The 16,440-nt window shown below is 50.0% G+C and overlaps 2 protein-coding genes and 1 pseudogene across 2 annotated transcripts in view; all 3 read left to right on the top strand.

Annotated features, from left to right (window-relative positions):
- The first annotated feature begins 2,804 nt into the window (after positions 1 to 2,804).
- On the top strand, positions 2,805 to 5,727 carry LOC136330175 (sialic acid-binding Ig-like lectin 14). Its single transcript, XM_066266671.1, is given in 8 exon segments — positions 2,805 to 2,869; positions 2,947 to 3,314; positions 3,533 to 3,814; positions 4,041 to 4,088; positions 4,301 to 4,567; positions 4,664 to 4,948; positions 5,416 to 5,551; positions 5,691 to 5,727. Coding segments are annotated over 8 exon segments (1,473 nt in total). The 5' UTR covers positions 2,805 to 2,819.
- A 661-nt stretch (positions 5,728 to 6,388) lies between these two features.
- Positions 6,389 to 16,440, top strand: part of LOC136332103 (sialic acid-binding Ig-like lectin 14) — a 74,850-nt gene continuing 64,798 nt past the window's right edge. The window contains exon 1 of the mRNA XM_066271380.1: positions 6,389 to 6,439. The gene's annotated coding sequence lies outside the window, so the exon portion shown is untranslated. The remainder of the gene's footprint in view (positions 6,440 to 16,440) is intronic.
- On the top strand, positions 10,380 to 12,567 carry LOC136330174 (sialic acid-binding Ig-like lectin 5; annotated as a pseudogene).

Genomic DNA, 16,440 nt, shown 5'->3' with positions numbered 1-16,440 from the left:
TAATGTTTCAACATAGGTACATATTGTGAAGGACTCACCACAATATGTCTTCTTAACATTAATCGCTATGTACAGTTGAATATGTTTTTGTTGTGATGAGAACTTTTAACAATTTTCTTCTAGCGATATACCCACTTAGGAATTTTCAAATATACAACACGGTATTATTAAGTATCTCTTTATAGTTAATAGTATTAATACTCATTATTATTAACTACAGTCACCATGCTGTACATTACGCCCGCATGATTTAATTACTTGTAATTTGAGGTTTGTGCATTTGGCCACCCTCGCCCACTTCACCCACCCCTCATCCGCTGCCTCTGGTCACCACCAGTCCCTTCTCTGAATCTATGAATTCGATTGTTTTTTAAGTTTCCAAATGTATGTGAGCTCCTATGGTATTTGTTTTAGTCAAGTTTACTTTTATGACCATAATACCTTTATGGTCTATCCAAGTTCTCCTTAATGGTAGTAGTATTTTTTTCTTTTAATGGCACAATGATATTCTATTGCATACACACAACATTTTTTTCTTCCATTCATTTATCGATGGACACCTAGGTTGCTTCCACATGTTGGCTATTGTAAATAATGCTGCTGTGAACACAGGGGTGCACGTCTTCTCAATTTAATTTTTTCAAGTTAATGTTTTCATTTCTTCCAAATAAGTACCCAGAAGTGGAATTGCTGGATCATATGGAAGCTCTATTTTTGATATAATGTTTTAAATTTTCATTTATTGATTTCAGCGAGAGAGGATGGGAGAGAGAGACACAGGAACATCTAGCTGTTCCTGGATGTGCTCTGACCCAGCATTGCAGCAACAACCTTTGTGCTTTGGGACGATGCTCTAACCAACCGAGCTCTCCAGCTGGAGTTCTCTTTTTAGTTTGTGAGGAACTGCCTTACTGACTTACATAGTGGTTGCACCAGTTTCTGTTCCCACCTCCAGTGCAAGAAGGTTCCCCTCTCTAAAAATTCTTGCCAACACTTATTATTTTTGTCATCTTTATTACCCCAACTGGAGATATGCTAGACTGCTCAGTGATATGAGTTGTGGGGACACAACCATAGAAATCTGCTTTCTTTAGTCCTTTGCTTGCACAACATGATCTTCTGTGCAGTATGTGAGGAGTCCGGGTGGGTGGGGGTGGAGCTGGGTTCCCATGCTCACCTGCTCCCTGTGGCAGGAACAGACCCAGGTTTTTGTGGAGCCTGATATTTATACAAATGTTGAGATCAATGTTTAAAAAATTGTAGCACACATGAATTTTTCTGAAATGAGGAAACACATTGTGTCAAGTCACTAAAGCTAAAATATTGAAACCCAAAATATAAGACAATTCAGAGAAAGTACAGAGTATGTTGTTGGCCGTGTGGCACCCCTGTCTGGCACCTGCACAGCACACGGTCCCACAGTGATGACTGATGTTCTTTCATTGCCTCCTTATAAGAGAATAGTTATGTCATATAAGAGAATAATTATGTTCATTAGGAATAAATATTAATATTATATCAATACATGCCATTGGTTGTTTTAATAATATTATATTTATATAATATAAAGAATAGATCAAGAATTTAATATTTCCTTTGGCATAGTTTATTGACATGTCTTTGTTTTAATAATATTATATTTATATAATATAAAGAATAGATCAAGAATTTAATATTTCCTTTGGCACAGTTTATTGACATGCCTTTTTCTCCTGCATAGTTTATGAAACTTTCTTTTTTAAAATTTTATTTAGAAAATTAAATTTAACGGGGTGACATTAATCAATAAGAGTACATAGGTTTTAGGTAAACGTTTCTGTAGCATTTGAACAGTTGATTATGTTGTACACCCATCACCCAAAGTCAAATCATGTTCTGTCACCATATATTTGTCCCCTTCTACTCCCCCTCCTATATCTCCCCCACATCCCCTCCCCCGGTAACCTCTTGTCGCACAACTTGTCACTGGAGGTCTGAAGTGTTTCAAGTCATTGACAAGTTTGGAGAAGAGCTTATGAAGTTTCTTTCTTTCATAAAAGAGCAGCAGGATTGCAGGTGATTCCCACACATCTCTGGAGCCCTTGCTGGGGCTTTGAAAAGGGACCAAGCAAGTGAGGGCCCTGAAGGTGAAGTTTCTTGGGCTTTAAGACAGTAAACGTGCAGCTGTGCTGAGGTCCAGCCTTCGGTGTCCCCGCTGAATAAGGCGTAATCTGTCTTCACAAGTCCCATTTCAAGGGGCCTGAGCACAAGCACTGTCCCACAGACCTTCAGACCCTTGACAAGCAACAGCGGTGCATCCACGTCCCCCAAATCCCTCAAAGGAAGTGGCTTTAATGCTCAATATTCCCCCTGGGCTCCACCCTCCACTGGAGTGGGGTCTAAATTCCTTACTCTCTTATAGCTCTTGAGCAGTCTAAATAAAATTCAAAACTATACTTTCCCAGAATATCCAATGGTTTCAGCTGGAGGATGGGTCCCCCCAAGTCACCAGGATCAGCTCTGACCACAATGAGTGACCACTCTTTCGACTTAAACATCATCTGTAAGGGAACCACTTTCAGATTCACATCTGGACAAGCCTCTCCACCCCTGGGGGCCTTGATATGTCGCCGGCAGGCTGGAGTTCCTCAGGGAGGTGAGACAGATGGTTCCTCAACCTCCCTGTTACCCTGCATAACCTGTAGAGCCCTAGTTCCCCTTCCAGGACTGGCCACAGCTCTGTCACCACATTCCTGTTAGAGTTCCTCAGCCTCACCCCACACCTCAGAATTTCCCTCCCACACAGAGACTGGACCCGCTCTGCCCTGTCAGATGCAGACATGGTGCCCCTGTTGCTGCTGCCCCTGCTGTGGGGGGTGGGGTGGGGTGAGTGGGCCCAGGGAGAGGAGGTGGGTGGGTGGGTAGGGGAGGAGTGGATGTTGTGGCTGAGCCTCTGTGTTTCCATAGGGTCCCTGCAGGAGGCTATTGAATCCAAGTGCAGAGATCGGTGAGGGTGCAGGAGGGTCTGTGTGTCCACATGCCCTGCTCCTTTTCCTACCCTGGAAGTTTGTCTCATTCCCAACTTACACTCTATACCTACTGGTACAAGAAAAGGGCCAAGCCAGATACTGATGATCCTGTGGCCACAAACATCCCAAATAAACCAGTGAAGAAAGATTTCCAGAACTGATTCCTCCTCACGGACCCCGGGACCAACAACTGTTCCCTGAGCATCAGAGACGCCAGGACCAGTGACTCAGGAACCTACTTCTTCCGAGTGGAGACACATGTGACATATAGTTACCAGAAAAGCACGTTGAATGTGCAGGTTACAGGTATGGCAGGGTCCAGGAAAAGACCCAGGGGTGTGGGACTGTGTTCTAGAACAGGAACAGGACACCAGGACACTTCCTGATCCAGGTCTTTGGCTCAGGGTGGGCGGAAAACACAGAGGACCCAGAGCAGCTGTGGCCCTGAGGCAGAGGAACCACTCAGGGTCACACTCTCGGTCCCCAATCCCTGGACCCCAGGCAACTCCCTCTCTCCTCCTCAGCCCTGACAGAGAAACCCGACATCCATATTCCAGAGCCTCTGGAGGCTGGCCGCCCCGCACAGCTGACCTGCAGCCTGGCAGGGGCCTGCGAAGGGGGAAGCCCTCTCACCTTCTCCTGGGTGGGGGATGCTCTTGACTCACTGAACACTCAGACCCTCCACTCCTCAGTGCTCACCTTCACCCCGAGGCCCCAGGACCACAGCACCAAAGTCACTTGTCTGATGGTGACAGTGGTAGAAACTTTGGTGACCACTCAGAGAACTGTCCAGGTCAATGTGTCTTGTGAGTGTTGAGGGGATGGTTGGTGGTCCTGGGGTATTGGGACTGGTGTGTGTGTGTAGAGGAGGCTGAGCTAACCTGAGAACTCTTGTGCATGGATATAAGCATGGGGGGGATGGGCCCGCAGGACCGAAATCCCAACTTCCCTGTTCCCACCGCCCTCCTTGGGTTCAGGGTGACTTCCATCCACTCCTCCACTCTGAAGTGGGGCAATGTTTTTTTGTCCCAGGTGCCCCCTGGAACCTCACCATAGGCATCTCCTTCAGAAATGTCACAGGTAGGAATAACCTTACCCCATCTGGAGTGACCATTCCCCTGGGTACCATGCAGCAGAGGGCATTCAGAGTTTGAATGGGATCAGATGTGGGAAGGGCAAGGATGCAAATCATCAGCCTCCCTCCCTTACCTCTGTGGCTGGGAGCCTAGAGCCCCTTTCCACACACACCCCTCTCCATCTCTCCCTCTCTCTTGGAACTTCTCTCCCCAAAGCCCTGAAGATTCTGCAAAACACCTCCTCCCTGACCATTCTGGAGGGAGAGGCCCTGTGGCTGCTGTGTGAAGCCAACAGCAACCACCCTGCAGAGCTGAGCTGGTTCCGGAGGTCCCCAGCACTGAACACCACCTCCACCCCCATCGCCAGCACTGCAACCCTGGAGCTGCCCCGAGTGGGGACTGCGGAAGAAGGGGAGTTCTCCTGCCGGCCTCGGCACCCGCTGGGCTCCCAGACTCTCTCTCTCTCTCTCTCTCAGCCTTTCCGTGGTCTGTGAGTGTGTGACCTCTGAAGTTAGATTTCCTGGGTCTTAGGGAGATTAGATTAGAGGCACTGCTGACCCTGCTCCTCCTTCCCCACAGACCTCCCGCAGCTGCTGGGCCCCTCCTCCTCCTGGGAGGATCAGGGTCTGCACTGCAGCTGCTCCTCCGGAGCCCAGCCGGCCCCCTCCCTGCGCTGGCGGCTGGGGGCGGGGCTGCTGAAGGGGAACCACAGCAATGCCTCCTGCAGGGTCACCTCCTGGTCAGCGGGGCCCTGGGCCAAGAGCTCCCTGAGCCTCAGGCGGGAGCTCAGAGCTGGCTTCAGACTCAGCTGCGAGGCCAGCAATGTCCACGGGGCTCAGAGCGCCGCTGTCCTGCTGCTGCCAGGTCAGGGGTCTAATGGGGGACAGGCTTAGAGAGAAAAGAGTGGGTCACAGAGAAGATGGAGCTGGGGGAGGGGCCGGGCCTGGATGGGGTGATTGCTAGGACAGGGCCCTCCATCTCCTACAGGAACAGAACCTACAGCCGGTTCTGCAAGGAGTTGGGGAGACAAGAGACTGAGTCCTGTAGTGGGTGGTCTCATGCAGAGCTGGTCCCAGGAGGGAAAGACCCTGGGCCCCTCCCAGCCCTCAGCACTGGGGTCATGGAGCTCCCCCACTAGGGGTTGCAAATGGAGAGGAGTTCACATTTCACACTCAGCACCTGCTGGGCTCTCAGCATGTTTCCTTCAAACTCTCTGTGCAGAGTGAGTTGCAGGATGGGTGCTGGGGGCAGGCTGCCTGATCAGGTGTTGGAGCTGCGGGTGGGACTGAGACCTGAGGATACAATGGTCACCCCTCTCTGCTCTTCCCCAGGAAGCCCCCCTCCCTGCAGCTATGCAACTGAGGAGCAGCAGGTCTCCTGGCCCCTGGTCCTCACCCTGAGCAGAGGGAACCTTAAGGGGGCTGGCTTTCTCCTCACCTATGGGCTCACCTGGCTCTACTATTCCAGGTGAGCAGGTCTGTCCCTCTCTACAGGGAAGTTCAGTGATTGGCCCTTAGTTCCAGGTGGAGCTGGGCTGCCCAGCCCTGCTGGGAGATAGAGCTAAATTGGGCAAGTCACTGAACTTAGACCCCCGTTGTCTCTGCAGGTGTGGAGGCCCCCATACAACCAGGCCAACATCCTGACTGATCGGCCCTTCTTTTAAAATGGGGAGAAGGTGCAGACACACAGTTTAGAGGGACAGTCGTGGGACATCAATGTCACCTTCTCCCTAGAAACCCCTGACTCACCTGTCTCAATTGTACCCCTGGTAATTTAAGTTGTGGAAGAGACAGAGTGATGACAAAGAGAGTAATTGAAAGACGACATTTATTACTTTTATTTTCTGAGAGTGAGGAGGGAGAAAGCCTGTAGGAATGACTGGGTCAGGCAGTTTAATTGTAATTCCCCTACTGGCTTCCTGGAGCAACTTGCAGCACAAAGCAAGAAAAACAGGATTGGTAAATAGTTAAGACAAATGGTCCTAAACTCCCCTCTGACCTCCTCCCTCCTGGAAAACGAGGGTTACCTATGCTACAGACAAAGGAATCATGCACCCTGTGCCTGAACACTGAAAGGGTATAGAAGATGTAAGACATATGACCTTGGGAAGTTTGTGTGTTGAAGCCTATTAGGTCACGTTGTTCTGCCGCTAAATAAATCCCCTTTCCTTCAGTAAGTTGTCCAGTGTCTTTTGTCCTCCGGGAGTCACATCCTGCATTCCTGCAGCAGGAGGAGTACTCACACACCAGACAGGGCCTCGGGGAAGCACCAGGTTCCTCGGGAAGCAGACACAGGTGTGGGAGCCCAGCCAGAGCCTTTATTGGGGTTTCCATGGGAAAGACAAGAGAAGGCAGGGTGAGTGTTCAGGATAGCTGGGATGAATAAATCTGGGGTTCGGGCCTGTGGGGAGGTCTCTGTGTGTCTGGTCCCAGGTCCTGGGAGATTTAGGGCAGGCGGGATGGCTGGGGATCATGGGCTCAGGGTGGGTTGGTTTGCCTCTGAAAGGCTGTTCCTGGCAGAGGTCTTGGCTGTCTCTGGGAACTGAGTCCCCCTGGGTGGAGCTGTCTCTCCTTGGCCTGAAAGCTGATTAAGGTGTGAAAGCCTCATAAGACACAACAGAAAACAAGTAAAACCCACCCACTGACGGTCCCTTGTTTCTGCCTGTGCCTCTCCCACTGAACTTGTCCTCTCTCTGTGCTGGTCCTGCCCACCCACCCTCTGATCCTCCCTCTCTATTCCCAGGCTCAGGATGGAACTTTACCTGGGCTTTATCCTCCCATTGCCCAGAAGGTACCTGGCTGACACCTGAGTTTCTGGTCCCTCAAACTGCCCTGTCAGTGCAGACATCCACGTAGCAGTGTCAGGTGCTTAGGTCTTCTGTTCCGGTTCAAAGATGTGTACCTTGTGAAGAGTACTATAAAACATCCCAACATGTAATTATTATTAAGTAATACTAAATAAAAATTCATTTTACATTTTACTATGTAGTGCAGTTTCTTGAGCCAATTTATAGAATTCTGAGACTGACTGTGTTTAAGCCCATGAATATTGGCCAAACCTGTACTGAATGTGAGCAGTGAGTTCATGCCTCTCCTCTAGAGGGCAGCACTGACTCTAGGCCCAAAATGTAAAAACAGAATCTAAGTAAAGTTTAGCTCCTGAAGGACCAACTCCCCTGCTCGCTGAGGACTCACATCTCTCAGAGGTCAGAGTAGGGACCCAGGTGGTGTTTGTTTCTCACAGGAAAGGGTCTCCTGTGAGATGCATCTCAGAACATAAAATGCTGATGGCACCGTGTTCAGCAGAGGGCAGACTTCGCCGTGGTTTGCATCCAGGATTTGAATGAGTCAGACCTCTGCTGAGAAGTTGAACTAAAGAAATAGCCTTCGGAATAGTCACAGGGATGTAAAGTACAGCACAGGGAACAGAGACAATACAACTGTAATAACTGTGCATGGTGTCCGGCGGGCACTGGAAATGTAAGGGACTCACTCTGTAAAGTATGTGACTGTCTAACCACCATGCTGTATGCCTGACACTAATATAAAGTCACACTGAGTGTGAACAGGAATTGCAAAATAAAATTTAAATTAGAAAAATGGCAACCTTCAGACTGTTTGATTGCTGCTTGGTGCTTCACTGCATTAATCTGTTCAGGAACCCCCAATCAGGTCCCACAGGGACAGGGCAGGTGGGGCAGAGGAGTGGAGTAAGCCTGCGATGAAGAGAATATGGGGGGTGTTTTAGAAAGAAACAGTGCCAAAGTTTACACATTCAAATTTTACATGGGTGATTGTTATGAATTTCACCATGAAAAATAGATTTTTTTGAATATTTGGAAAATATCTCACACACACACAAACACACACACACACACACACACACCCTCTCTGAGATGAATTCTGTGGCCCTTCTTGAGTGTGAAAATGGCAGCGTCTTCCCCAAGCTCATTAGTGTGGGTGCATGAGGACGGGCCCTGTGCTCTGAGGTGGTCAGCCTGGCCTCTCCTCTGCCCCTGAGCCCCGTCTTCCTGGTACAGGTTGTGGGGAATCTCCTTCCCCGCCCTCTGTCTGTACCTGTGGCTAGTTTGGCAACTTCCTCTCCTCTGTCCACCCAGCTGTTGCTCACTGCTGACATACATGACAGAGTATGGGCTCAGGGGGGTGGGGCTGTCTTGGGGCCACATCTGCCACCTCCAGCTTGGGAGATGCCTCCAGTGTCGGGTGGTATGAAGGCCCCTGAGGACAAGGACAGAGAACTGGCTGGGGTTGACTCAATCACCAAAGTTCAGTGATGTAATTAATCATAACTAGGCAAAGCAGCCTCCATAAAACCCAAGAGAACCAGGGTCTGAGCGTCCGGGTTGGGGAACACAGATAGGTGCTAGGAGAGAGGGGACCTCAGAGAGGCCGTGGAAGCCCCAGCCCCTTACTCCACACCTGCCCTCTCACCTCTTCCATCTGGGTGTCTCTGAGCCACATTCTGTATAATAGACCAGTGATGTAGGAAGTGACCTGTTCTCTGAGTTCTGTGACTTCTTTGGCAAATTAATAAATCCACAGGCAAGGAGGTCTTAGGAACTTCTGATTATAGCCTGCTGGTCAGTAACATTGTTGGTAGCCTGAATTTGTGACTGACATCTGATGTCATTCAGGACCAGGTTAGGACCTGAACTCTCAACCTGTGGAATCTGATGCTGTGTCCATGAAGGTTGTGTTTGAATTCAGTAGAATTGCTTGTTTGTATGGGAGAAACTCACTACCCTCTTTGCCTGTGGAGTTGGTCTCAGAATACAAAATAGTTTATATTCATTTTCTTGTAGTGAGTCTTCAAAGTGGGTGTTTTATATCCTTATAAACCATCACCCAGCCCCTCACTACCCAAATTCTTACAGCCACCCTTTTTATTTTTTTATTTTTTATTTTATTTTTATACAGGGACAGAGATAGAGTCAGAGAGAGGGATAGATAGAGACAGACAGACAGGAACAGAGAGAGATGAGAAGCATTAATCATCATTTTTTCATATTGACACCTTAGTTGTTCATTGATTGCTTTCTCATACGTGCCTTGACTGTGGGCCTTCAGGAGACCAAGTAACCTCTTACTCGAGCCAGCGACCTTGGATCCAAGCTGGTGCGCTTTTGCTCAAACCAGATGAGCCCGCACTCAAGCCTGCAACCTCGAAGCTCAGACCTGGGTTATTTGCATCCCAGTCCGACGCTCTATCCACTGTGCAACTGCCTGGTAAGGCACAGCCACCCTTTTAAGAGTCACCTGCCCTCCTGGCTGGTTGGCTCAGTGGTAGAGCATCAGCCTGGCATGTGGAAGTCCCAGGTTTGATTCCCAGCCAGGGCACACAGGAGGGGTGCCCATCTGCTTCTCCACCCCTCCCCCTCTCCTTCCTCTCTGTCTCTCTCTTCCCCTCCCACAGCCAAGGCTCCACTGGAGCAAAGTTGGCCCGGGCACTGAGGATGGCTCCATGGCCTCCCCCTCAGGCACTGGAATGTCTCTGGTTGCAACAAGCATTTCCCTCTGGTGGGCATGCCAAGTGGATCCCTGTCAGGCACATGGAGGAATCTGTCTTTCTGCCTCCCGGCTTCTCACTTTAGAAAAATAAAAAAATAAAAATAAAAAATAAAAATAAATAAAATAAAAGTCGCCTGTCCTGGGTGGTGATGGCTCCCAAGTGGGACTGTGCTGCTCCCAGATGGAAGTGTGGGGCTGGAGTTGCTGGGTGTGGGGTAGCCGTCTTCACTTTAGCGGACGAGGCCAATTTTCTCTGAAACACTGGTACCATTTTACATTCCAGAACCACTGCCCACACTCTCCTAACACTGCGTGTTTTCAGATACGTTCATGTTTGTCCACTTGGAGCCACTGTAGTAGTATCTTATTGTGGTTTTAAAGAGCACCTTCCTGGTGAGCCAATTTTTTTGTATTTCTTTTTCTATATGTCTGTAGAAATTCTATATTCTGGAGTCTGATACTGTGATGCTTGGATGAGCTGTAAAATTTTTTTCTCATTTGATGGCTGTGGACTCAGCAGTTCCTGTGAGGTCTCCGTTATCTGCCTGAACGGTCAGGGGGCAGGGAGGAGAGCCAGGATGATTCCTCAGCCCCACCCACACCCCCAACCTGTGGAGCTGAAGTTCCCCTTCCAGGCCTGGCCACAGCTCTCTTGCCCATGACTTCCTGTCGGACTGAATGGTCCCCCCCACACACACACACAGCTAGGCAGTTCCTTCCCTGACACAGTCCCTGACACAGGGACTTTGACCAGCTCTGTCCTGTCAGATGCAGCCATGGTGCCCCTCCTGCTGCTGCCGCTGCTGTGGAGGGGTGAGTGCCCTAAGGAAGGGGGCTGGGCAAGTGGGGGTGGGGCAGAGCTGCAGCTGAGACCTTGTATCCATCCCCCCAGGGTCCCTGCAGAGGCAGCAAGACTTTTGGATCCAAGTGCAGAGATCTGTGAGGGTGCAGGAGGGTCTGTGTGTCCACGTACCCTGCTCCTTCTCCTACCCTGGGAGTTCATCTCCTTCCCTACCTACACTCTATACCTACTGGTATGAGAAAGGGGCCAACCCAAGTAATGATGATCCTGTGGCCACAAACAACCCAAAGAGACCAGTGAAGAAAGAGTTCCAGAACCGATTCCTCCTCGCGGACCCCAGGACCAACAACTGTTCCCTGAGCATCAGAGACGCCAGGACCAGTGACTCAGGAACCTACTTCTTCCGAGTGGAGAGAGGAACTCCTGTGAAATATAGTTACCTGGATAAGATGCTGAGTGTGCAGGTGACAGGTATGGCAGGGCCCAGAAAAAGACCCAGGGGTGTGGGACTGTGTTCTAGAACAGGAACAGGACACCAGGACACTTCCTGATCCAGGTCTTTGGCTCAGGGTGGGCGGAAAACACAGAGGACCCAGAGAAGCTATGGCCCTGAGGCAGAGGAACCACTCAGGGTCACACTCTCGGTCCCCAATCCCTGGACCCCAGGCAACTCCTTCTCTCTTCCTCAGCCCTGACAGAGATGCCTGACATTCACATTCCGGAGCCTCTGGAGGCCGGCCGCCCCACACAGCTGACCTGCAGCCTGCCAGGGGCCTGCGAAGGGGGAAGCCTTCTCACCTCCTGGGTGGGGGATGCTCTTGACTCACTGAACACTCAGACCCTCCACTCCTCAGTGCTCACCTTCACCCCGAGGCCCCAGGACCACGGCACCAAAGTCACTTGTCTGGTAACACTGGTAGCAACTTTCGTGACCACGCGGAGAACCATCCAACTCAATGTGTCTTGTGAGTGTTGAGAAGATGTTGGGTGGTCCCAAGGTATTGGGACTGGTGAGACTGGTGTGTGTCTGTGTGAGTGTGTGTGTGTGTGTGAGTGTGTGTGTGTCTGTGTGTAGAGGAGGCTGAGCTAACCTGAGAACTCTTGTGCATGGATATAAGCATGGGGGGGATGGGCCCGCAGGACCGAAATCCCAACTTCCCTGTTCCCACCGCCCTCCTTGGGTTCAGGGTGACTTCCATCCACTCCTCCCCTCTGAAGCGGGGCCATGTCTTTCTGTCCAGATGCCCCCCGGAAACTCGCCATAGACATCTCCTTCAGAAATGTCACAGGTAGGAATAACCTTACCCCATCTGGAGTGAACATTCCCCCGGGTACCATGCAGCAGAGGACATTCAGAGTTTAAATGGGATCAAATGTGGGAAGGGCAAGGATTAAAATCATCAGCCTCCCTCCCTCACCTCTGTGGCTGGGAGGCTATAGCCCCTTTCCACACACACCCCTCTCCATCTCTCCCTCTCTCTTTGAACTTCTCTCCCCAAAGCCCTGAAGATTCTGCAAAACACCTCCTCCCTGACCATTCTGGAGGGCGAGGCCCTGTGGCTGCTGTGTGAGGCTGACAGCAACCCCCCTGTAGAGCTGAGCTGGTTCTGGGGGTCCCCAGCCCTGAATGCCACCCCCATGCTCATCTCCAGCACAGCAACCCTGGAGCTGCCTAGTGTGGGGACTGCTGAAGAAGGGGAGTTCTCCTGCCAGGCTCGGCACCCGCTGGGCTCCCAGACTCTGTTTCTCAGCCTCTCCGTGGTCCGTGAGTGTGTGACCTCTGAAGATAGATTTCCTGGGTCTTAGGGAGATTAGATTAGAGACACTGCTGACCCTGTTCCTCCCTCCTGACAGTCTCCCCGCAGCTGCTGGGCCCCTCCTGCTCCTAGGAGGACGAGGGTCTGCACTGCAGCTGCTCCTCCCGAGCCCAGCCGGCCCCCTCCCTGCACTGGCGGCTGGGGGCGGAGCTTCTGGAGGGGAACCCCAGCAATGCCTCCTGCACGGTCACCTCCCACTCAGCGTGGCCCTGGGCCAACAGCTCCCTGAGCCTCAGCCAGGAGCTCAGTGCTGGCCTCAGACTCACGTGCAAGGCCAGCAATATCCAGGGGGCCCAGAGCGCCGCTGTCCTGCTGCTGCCAGATCAGGGGGTCTAATAGGGGACAGGCTTAGAGAGAAAGGAGTGGGTCACAGAGAAGATGGAGCTGGGGGAGGGGCCGGGCCTGGACGGGATGATTGCTAGGACAGGGCCCTCCATTTCCTGCAGGAACAGAACCTACCATGGGTTCTGCAAGAATGTGGGGAGAGATGAGACTGAGTCCTGTAGTGGGTGGTCTAATGCTGAGCTAGTCAGAGGAGGGAAAGGCCCTGGGCCCCTCCCAGCCCTCAGTACTGGGATCCTGGAGTTGATCCACTAGGGGCTGCAATAGAGGAGAGTTCATGTTTCATGCTCAGCACCTGCTGGGGTCCCAGCATGTCAGTGGACAAATCCACCCATAATGGCAAATACTGCTCCTATGGATAAAACGTAGTGAAAATGGGTTACCATAATAAGTGTCATGAAGTATAATGTCTAGAGATAAATTCAACCTCTCTGTGCAGCGTGAGTTGCAGCAACGGTGCTGGGGGAAGGCTGCCTGGTCAGGTGTTGGAGCTGTGGGTGGGACTAAGACCTGGGGATACAACATCACCCCTCTGCTCCTCCCCAGGAAGCCCCCCTCCCCGCAGCTGTGCAACTGAGGAGCAACAGGGCTCCTGGCCCCTGATCCTCACCCTGATCAGAGGGACCCTTATGGGGGCTGGCTTCCTCCTCACCTATGGCCTCACCTGGCTCTACTATTCCAGGTGAGCAAGTCTGTCCCTCTCTACAGGGAAGTTCAGTGATTGGCCCTTAGTTCCAGGTGGAGCTGGGCTGCCCAGCCCTGCTGGGAGATAGAGCTAAATTGGGCAAGTCACTGAACTTAGACCCCCGTTGTCTCTGCAGGTGTGGAGGCCCACATACAACCAGGCCAACATCCTGACTGATCGGCCCTTCTTTTAAAATGGGGAGAAGGTGCAGACACACAGTTTAGAGGGACAGTCGTGGGACATCAATGTCACCTTCTCCCTAGAAACCCCTGACTCACCTGTCTCAATTGTACCCCTGGTATTTTAAGTTGTGGGAGAGACAGAGTGATGACAAAGAGAGTAATTGAAAGATGACATTTATTACTTTTATTTTCTGAGAGTGAGGAGGGAGAAAGCCTGTAGGAATGACTGGGTCAGGCAGTTTAATTATAATTCCCCTACTGGCTTCCTGGAACAACTTGCAGCACAAAGCAAGAAAAACAGGATTGGTAAATAGTTAAGACAAATGGTCCTAAACTCCCCTCTGACCTCCTCCCTCCTGAGAAACGAGGGTTACCTATGCTACAGACAAAGGAATCATGCACCCTGTGCCTGAACACTGAAAGGGTGTAGAAGATGTAAGAAATCTGACCTTGGGAAGCTTGTGTGTTGAAGCCTATTAGGTCACGTTGTTCTGCCGCTAAATAAATCCCCTTTCCTTCAGTAAGTTGTCTAGTGTCTTTTGTCCCCCGGGAGTCACATCCTGCATTCCTGCAACAGGAGGAGTACTCACCACACCAGACAAAGGCCTCGGGGAAGCACCAGGTTCCTCGGGAAGCAGACCCAGGTGTGGGGAGCCCAATCAGAGAAGGCAGTGTGAGCGTTCAGGATAGCTGGGATGAATAAATCTGGGGTTCGGGCCTTTGGGGAGGTCTCTGTGTGTCTGGTCCCAGGTCCTGGGAGATTTAAGGCAGGAAGGGTGGCTGGGGACCATGGGCTCAGGGTGAGTTGGTCTGCCTCTGAAAGGGTGTTCCTGGCAGAGGTCTTGGCTGTCTCTGGGAACTGGGTCCCCCTGGTTGGAGCTGTCTCTCCTTGGCCTCAAAGCTGATTAAGTTATGAAAGCCTCATAAGACACAACAGAAAACAAGTAAAACCCACCCACTGATGGCCTTTTGTTTCTGCCTGTGCCTCTCCCACTGGACTTGTCCTCTCTCTCTCTGGCTGGTCCTATCCACCCCACCCTCTGATCCTCCCTCTCTATTCCCAGGCTCAGGATGGAACTTTACCTGGGCTTTATCCTCCCATTGCCCAGAAGTTTCGTGGCTGACACCTGAGTTTCTGGTCCCTCAAACTGCCCTGTCAGTGCAGACATCCACGTAGCAGTGTCACGTGCTCAGGTCTTCTGTTCTGGTCAAACATGCGTACCTTGTGAAGAGTACTATAAAACATCCCAACATGTAATTATTATTAAGTAATACTAAATAAAAATTCATTTTACATTTTAGTATGTAGTGCAGTTTCTTGAGCCAATTTATACAATTCTGAGACTGACTTGGCCAAACCTGTACTGAATGTGAGCAGTGAGTTTATACCCTCCTCTAGAGGGCAGCACTGACTCTAGACCCAAAATGTAAAAACAGAATCCAAGTAAAGTTTAGCTCCTGAAGGAGCAACTCCCCTGCTCGCTGAGGACTCACATCTCTCAGAGGTCAGAGTAGGGACCCAGGTGGTGTTTGTTTCTCACAGGAAAGGGTCTTCTGTGAGATGCATCCCGGAACATAAAATGCTGACGACACCGTGTTCAGCAGAGGGCAGACTTCGCCGTGGTTTGCATCCAGGATGTGAATGAGTCAGACCTCTGCTGAGAAGTTGAACTAAAGAAATAGCCTTCGGAATAGTCACAGGGATGTAAAGTGCAGCACAGGGAATATAGACAATACTACTGTAATAACTGTGCATGGTGTCCAGCGGGCACTGGAAATGTAAGGGACTCACTTTGTAAAGTATGTGACTGTCTAACCACCATGCTGTATGCCTGACACTAATATAAAGTCATACTGAGTGTGAACAGGAATTGCAAAATAAAATTGAAATTAGAAAAAGGGCACCTTTCAGCCTGTAGGATTGCTGCTTGGTGCCTCAGTGCATTAATCTGTTCAGGAACCCCCAATCAGGTTCCCACAGGGACAGGGCAGGTGGTGTAGAGGAGTGGAGTAGGCCTGCAGTGAAGAGAATGATGGGGGTGGGTGTGGGGAGAAATAGCTCCAAGGTTTATACATCCAAAATAGCCTAGTAATTTCATGTCATGAATTTCACCTCCAGAAATAATTTGATTAGTAGTTTACTAGCTGTACCCGGCCACATGTTGCTGTGGCTCACTCAGTCTGGTTAAATGGAACAGAAAGAAAAGAGAAAGCACACGTTTCTAATATGTTTAATTTCACAATGCTTGTGGGTATACAATATTTTTTGTTGTTCTATTGTCTGTGCAGATATAATGATTTTCTGGATTGCCAACTCTAGAACTTGCAACATATAATTGTCTATGTAAGAAGCAATCCGTGTCTAGATCTAAACCACACATTTCTAAAGATTGGCCCTGAGCTTTGTTGATGGTGATTGCAAATGCCAATCGAATTGGGAATTGTAATCTCTTAAATTGAAATGGCATATCCATTGGAATCATAGGAATGTGAGGAATGAGGACATCTTTACCTTTGAAAGGTCCTGTCAAGATTGTTGCTTCTACGACATTGCTCATTAATTTTTTACTGCAAGCCGCGTGCCATTGCAAAGCTTTGGCTGGTTGATATTTTGCAACATGATAATTGGCACGCCGATTTTCAATTGCAGTACATGCGGTGGCATCCCTGGCAGATTGAGTGAATTCAAAAATTCTGTTGGATAATTAACTGCTTTATCTGCTTCCACAACAGTGTCAATGGACTTGTATGTGACTACCTCGCTTTGAATGTTAGACTGAATAATATTTTGAAGTTTGTAGATGTCTTGGCTGCAAGAATAGGTTGTTCACTCAGCCAATCATGATTCTTATAATTGCTTTGAATACTTTTTCAACCAATTCTTCTTTTGACTAAATTGCAGAAGTTATGAGGCAATAAAATTCGTCCTGAGGTCAGATCAACCAGCACCTTTCCGTTCCCAATCTCCAGCAATTGATGTGAGAATATCTCAGCTGATCA

Source organism: Saccopteryx bilineata, chromosome 3, assembly GCF_036850765.1.
Source record: "Saccopteryx bilineata isolate mSacBil1 chromosome 3, mSacBil1_pri_phased_curated, whole genome shotgun sequence".
NCBI lineage: Eukaryota > Metazoa > Chordata > Mammalia > Chiroptera > Emballonuridae > Saccopteryx > Saccopteryx bilineata.
This window is presented reverse-complemented; position numbering and strand designations above follow the sequence as displayed.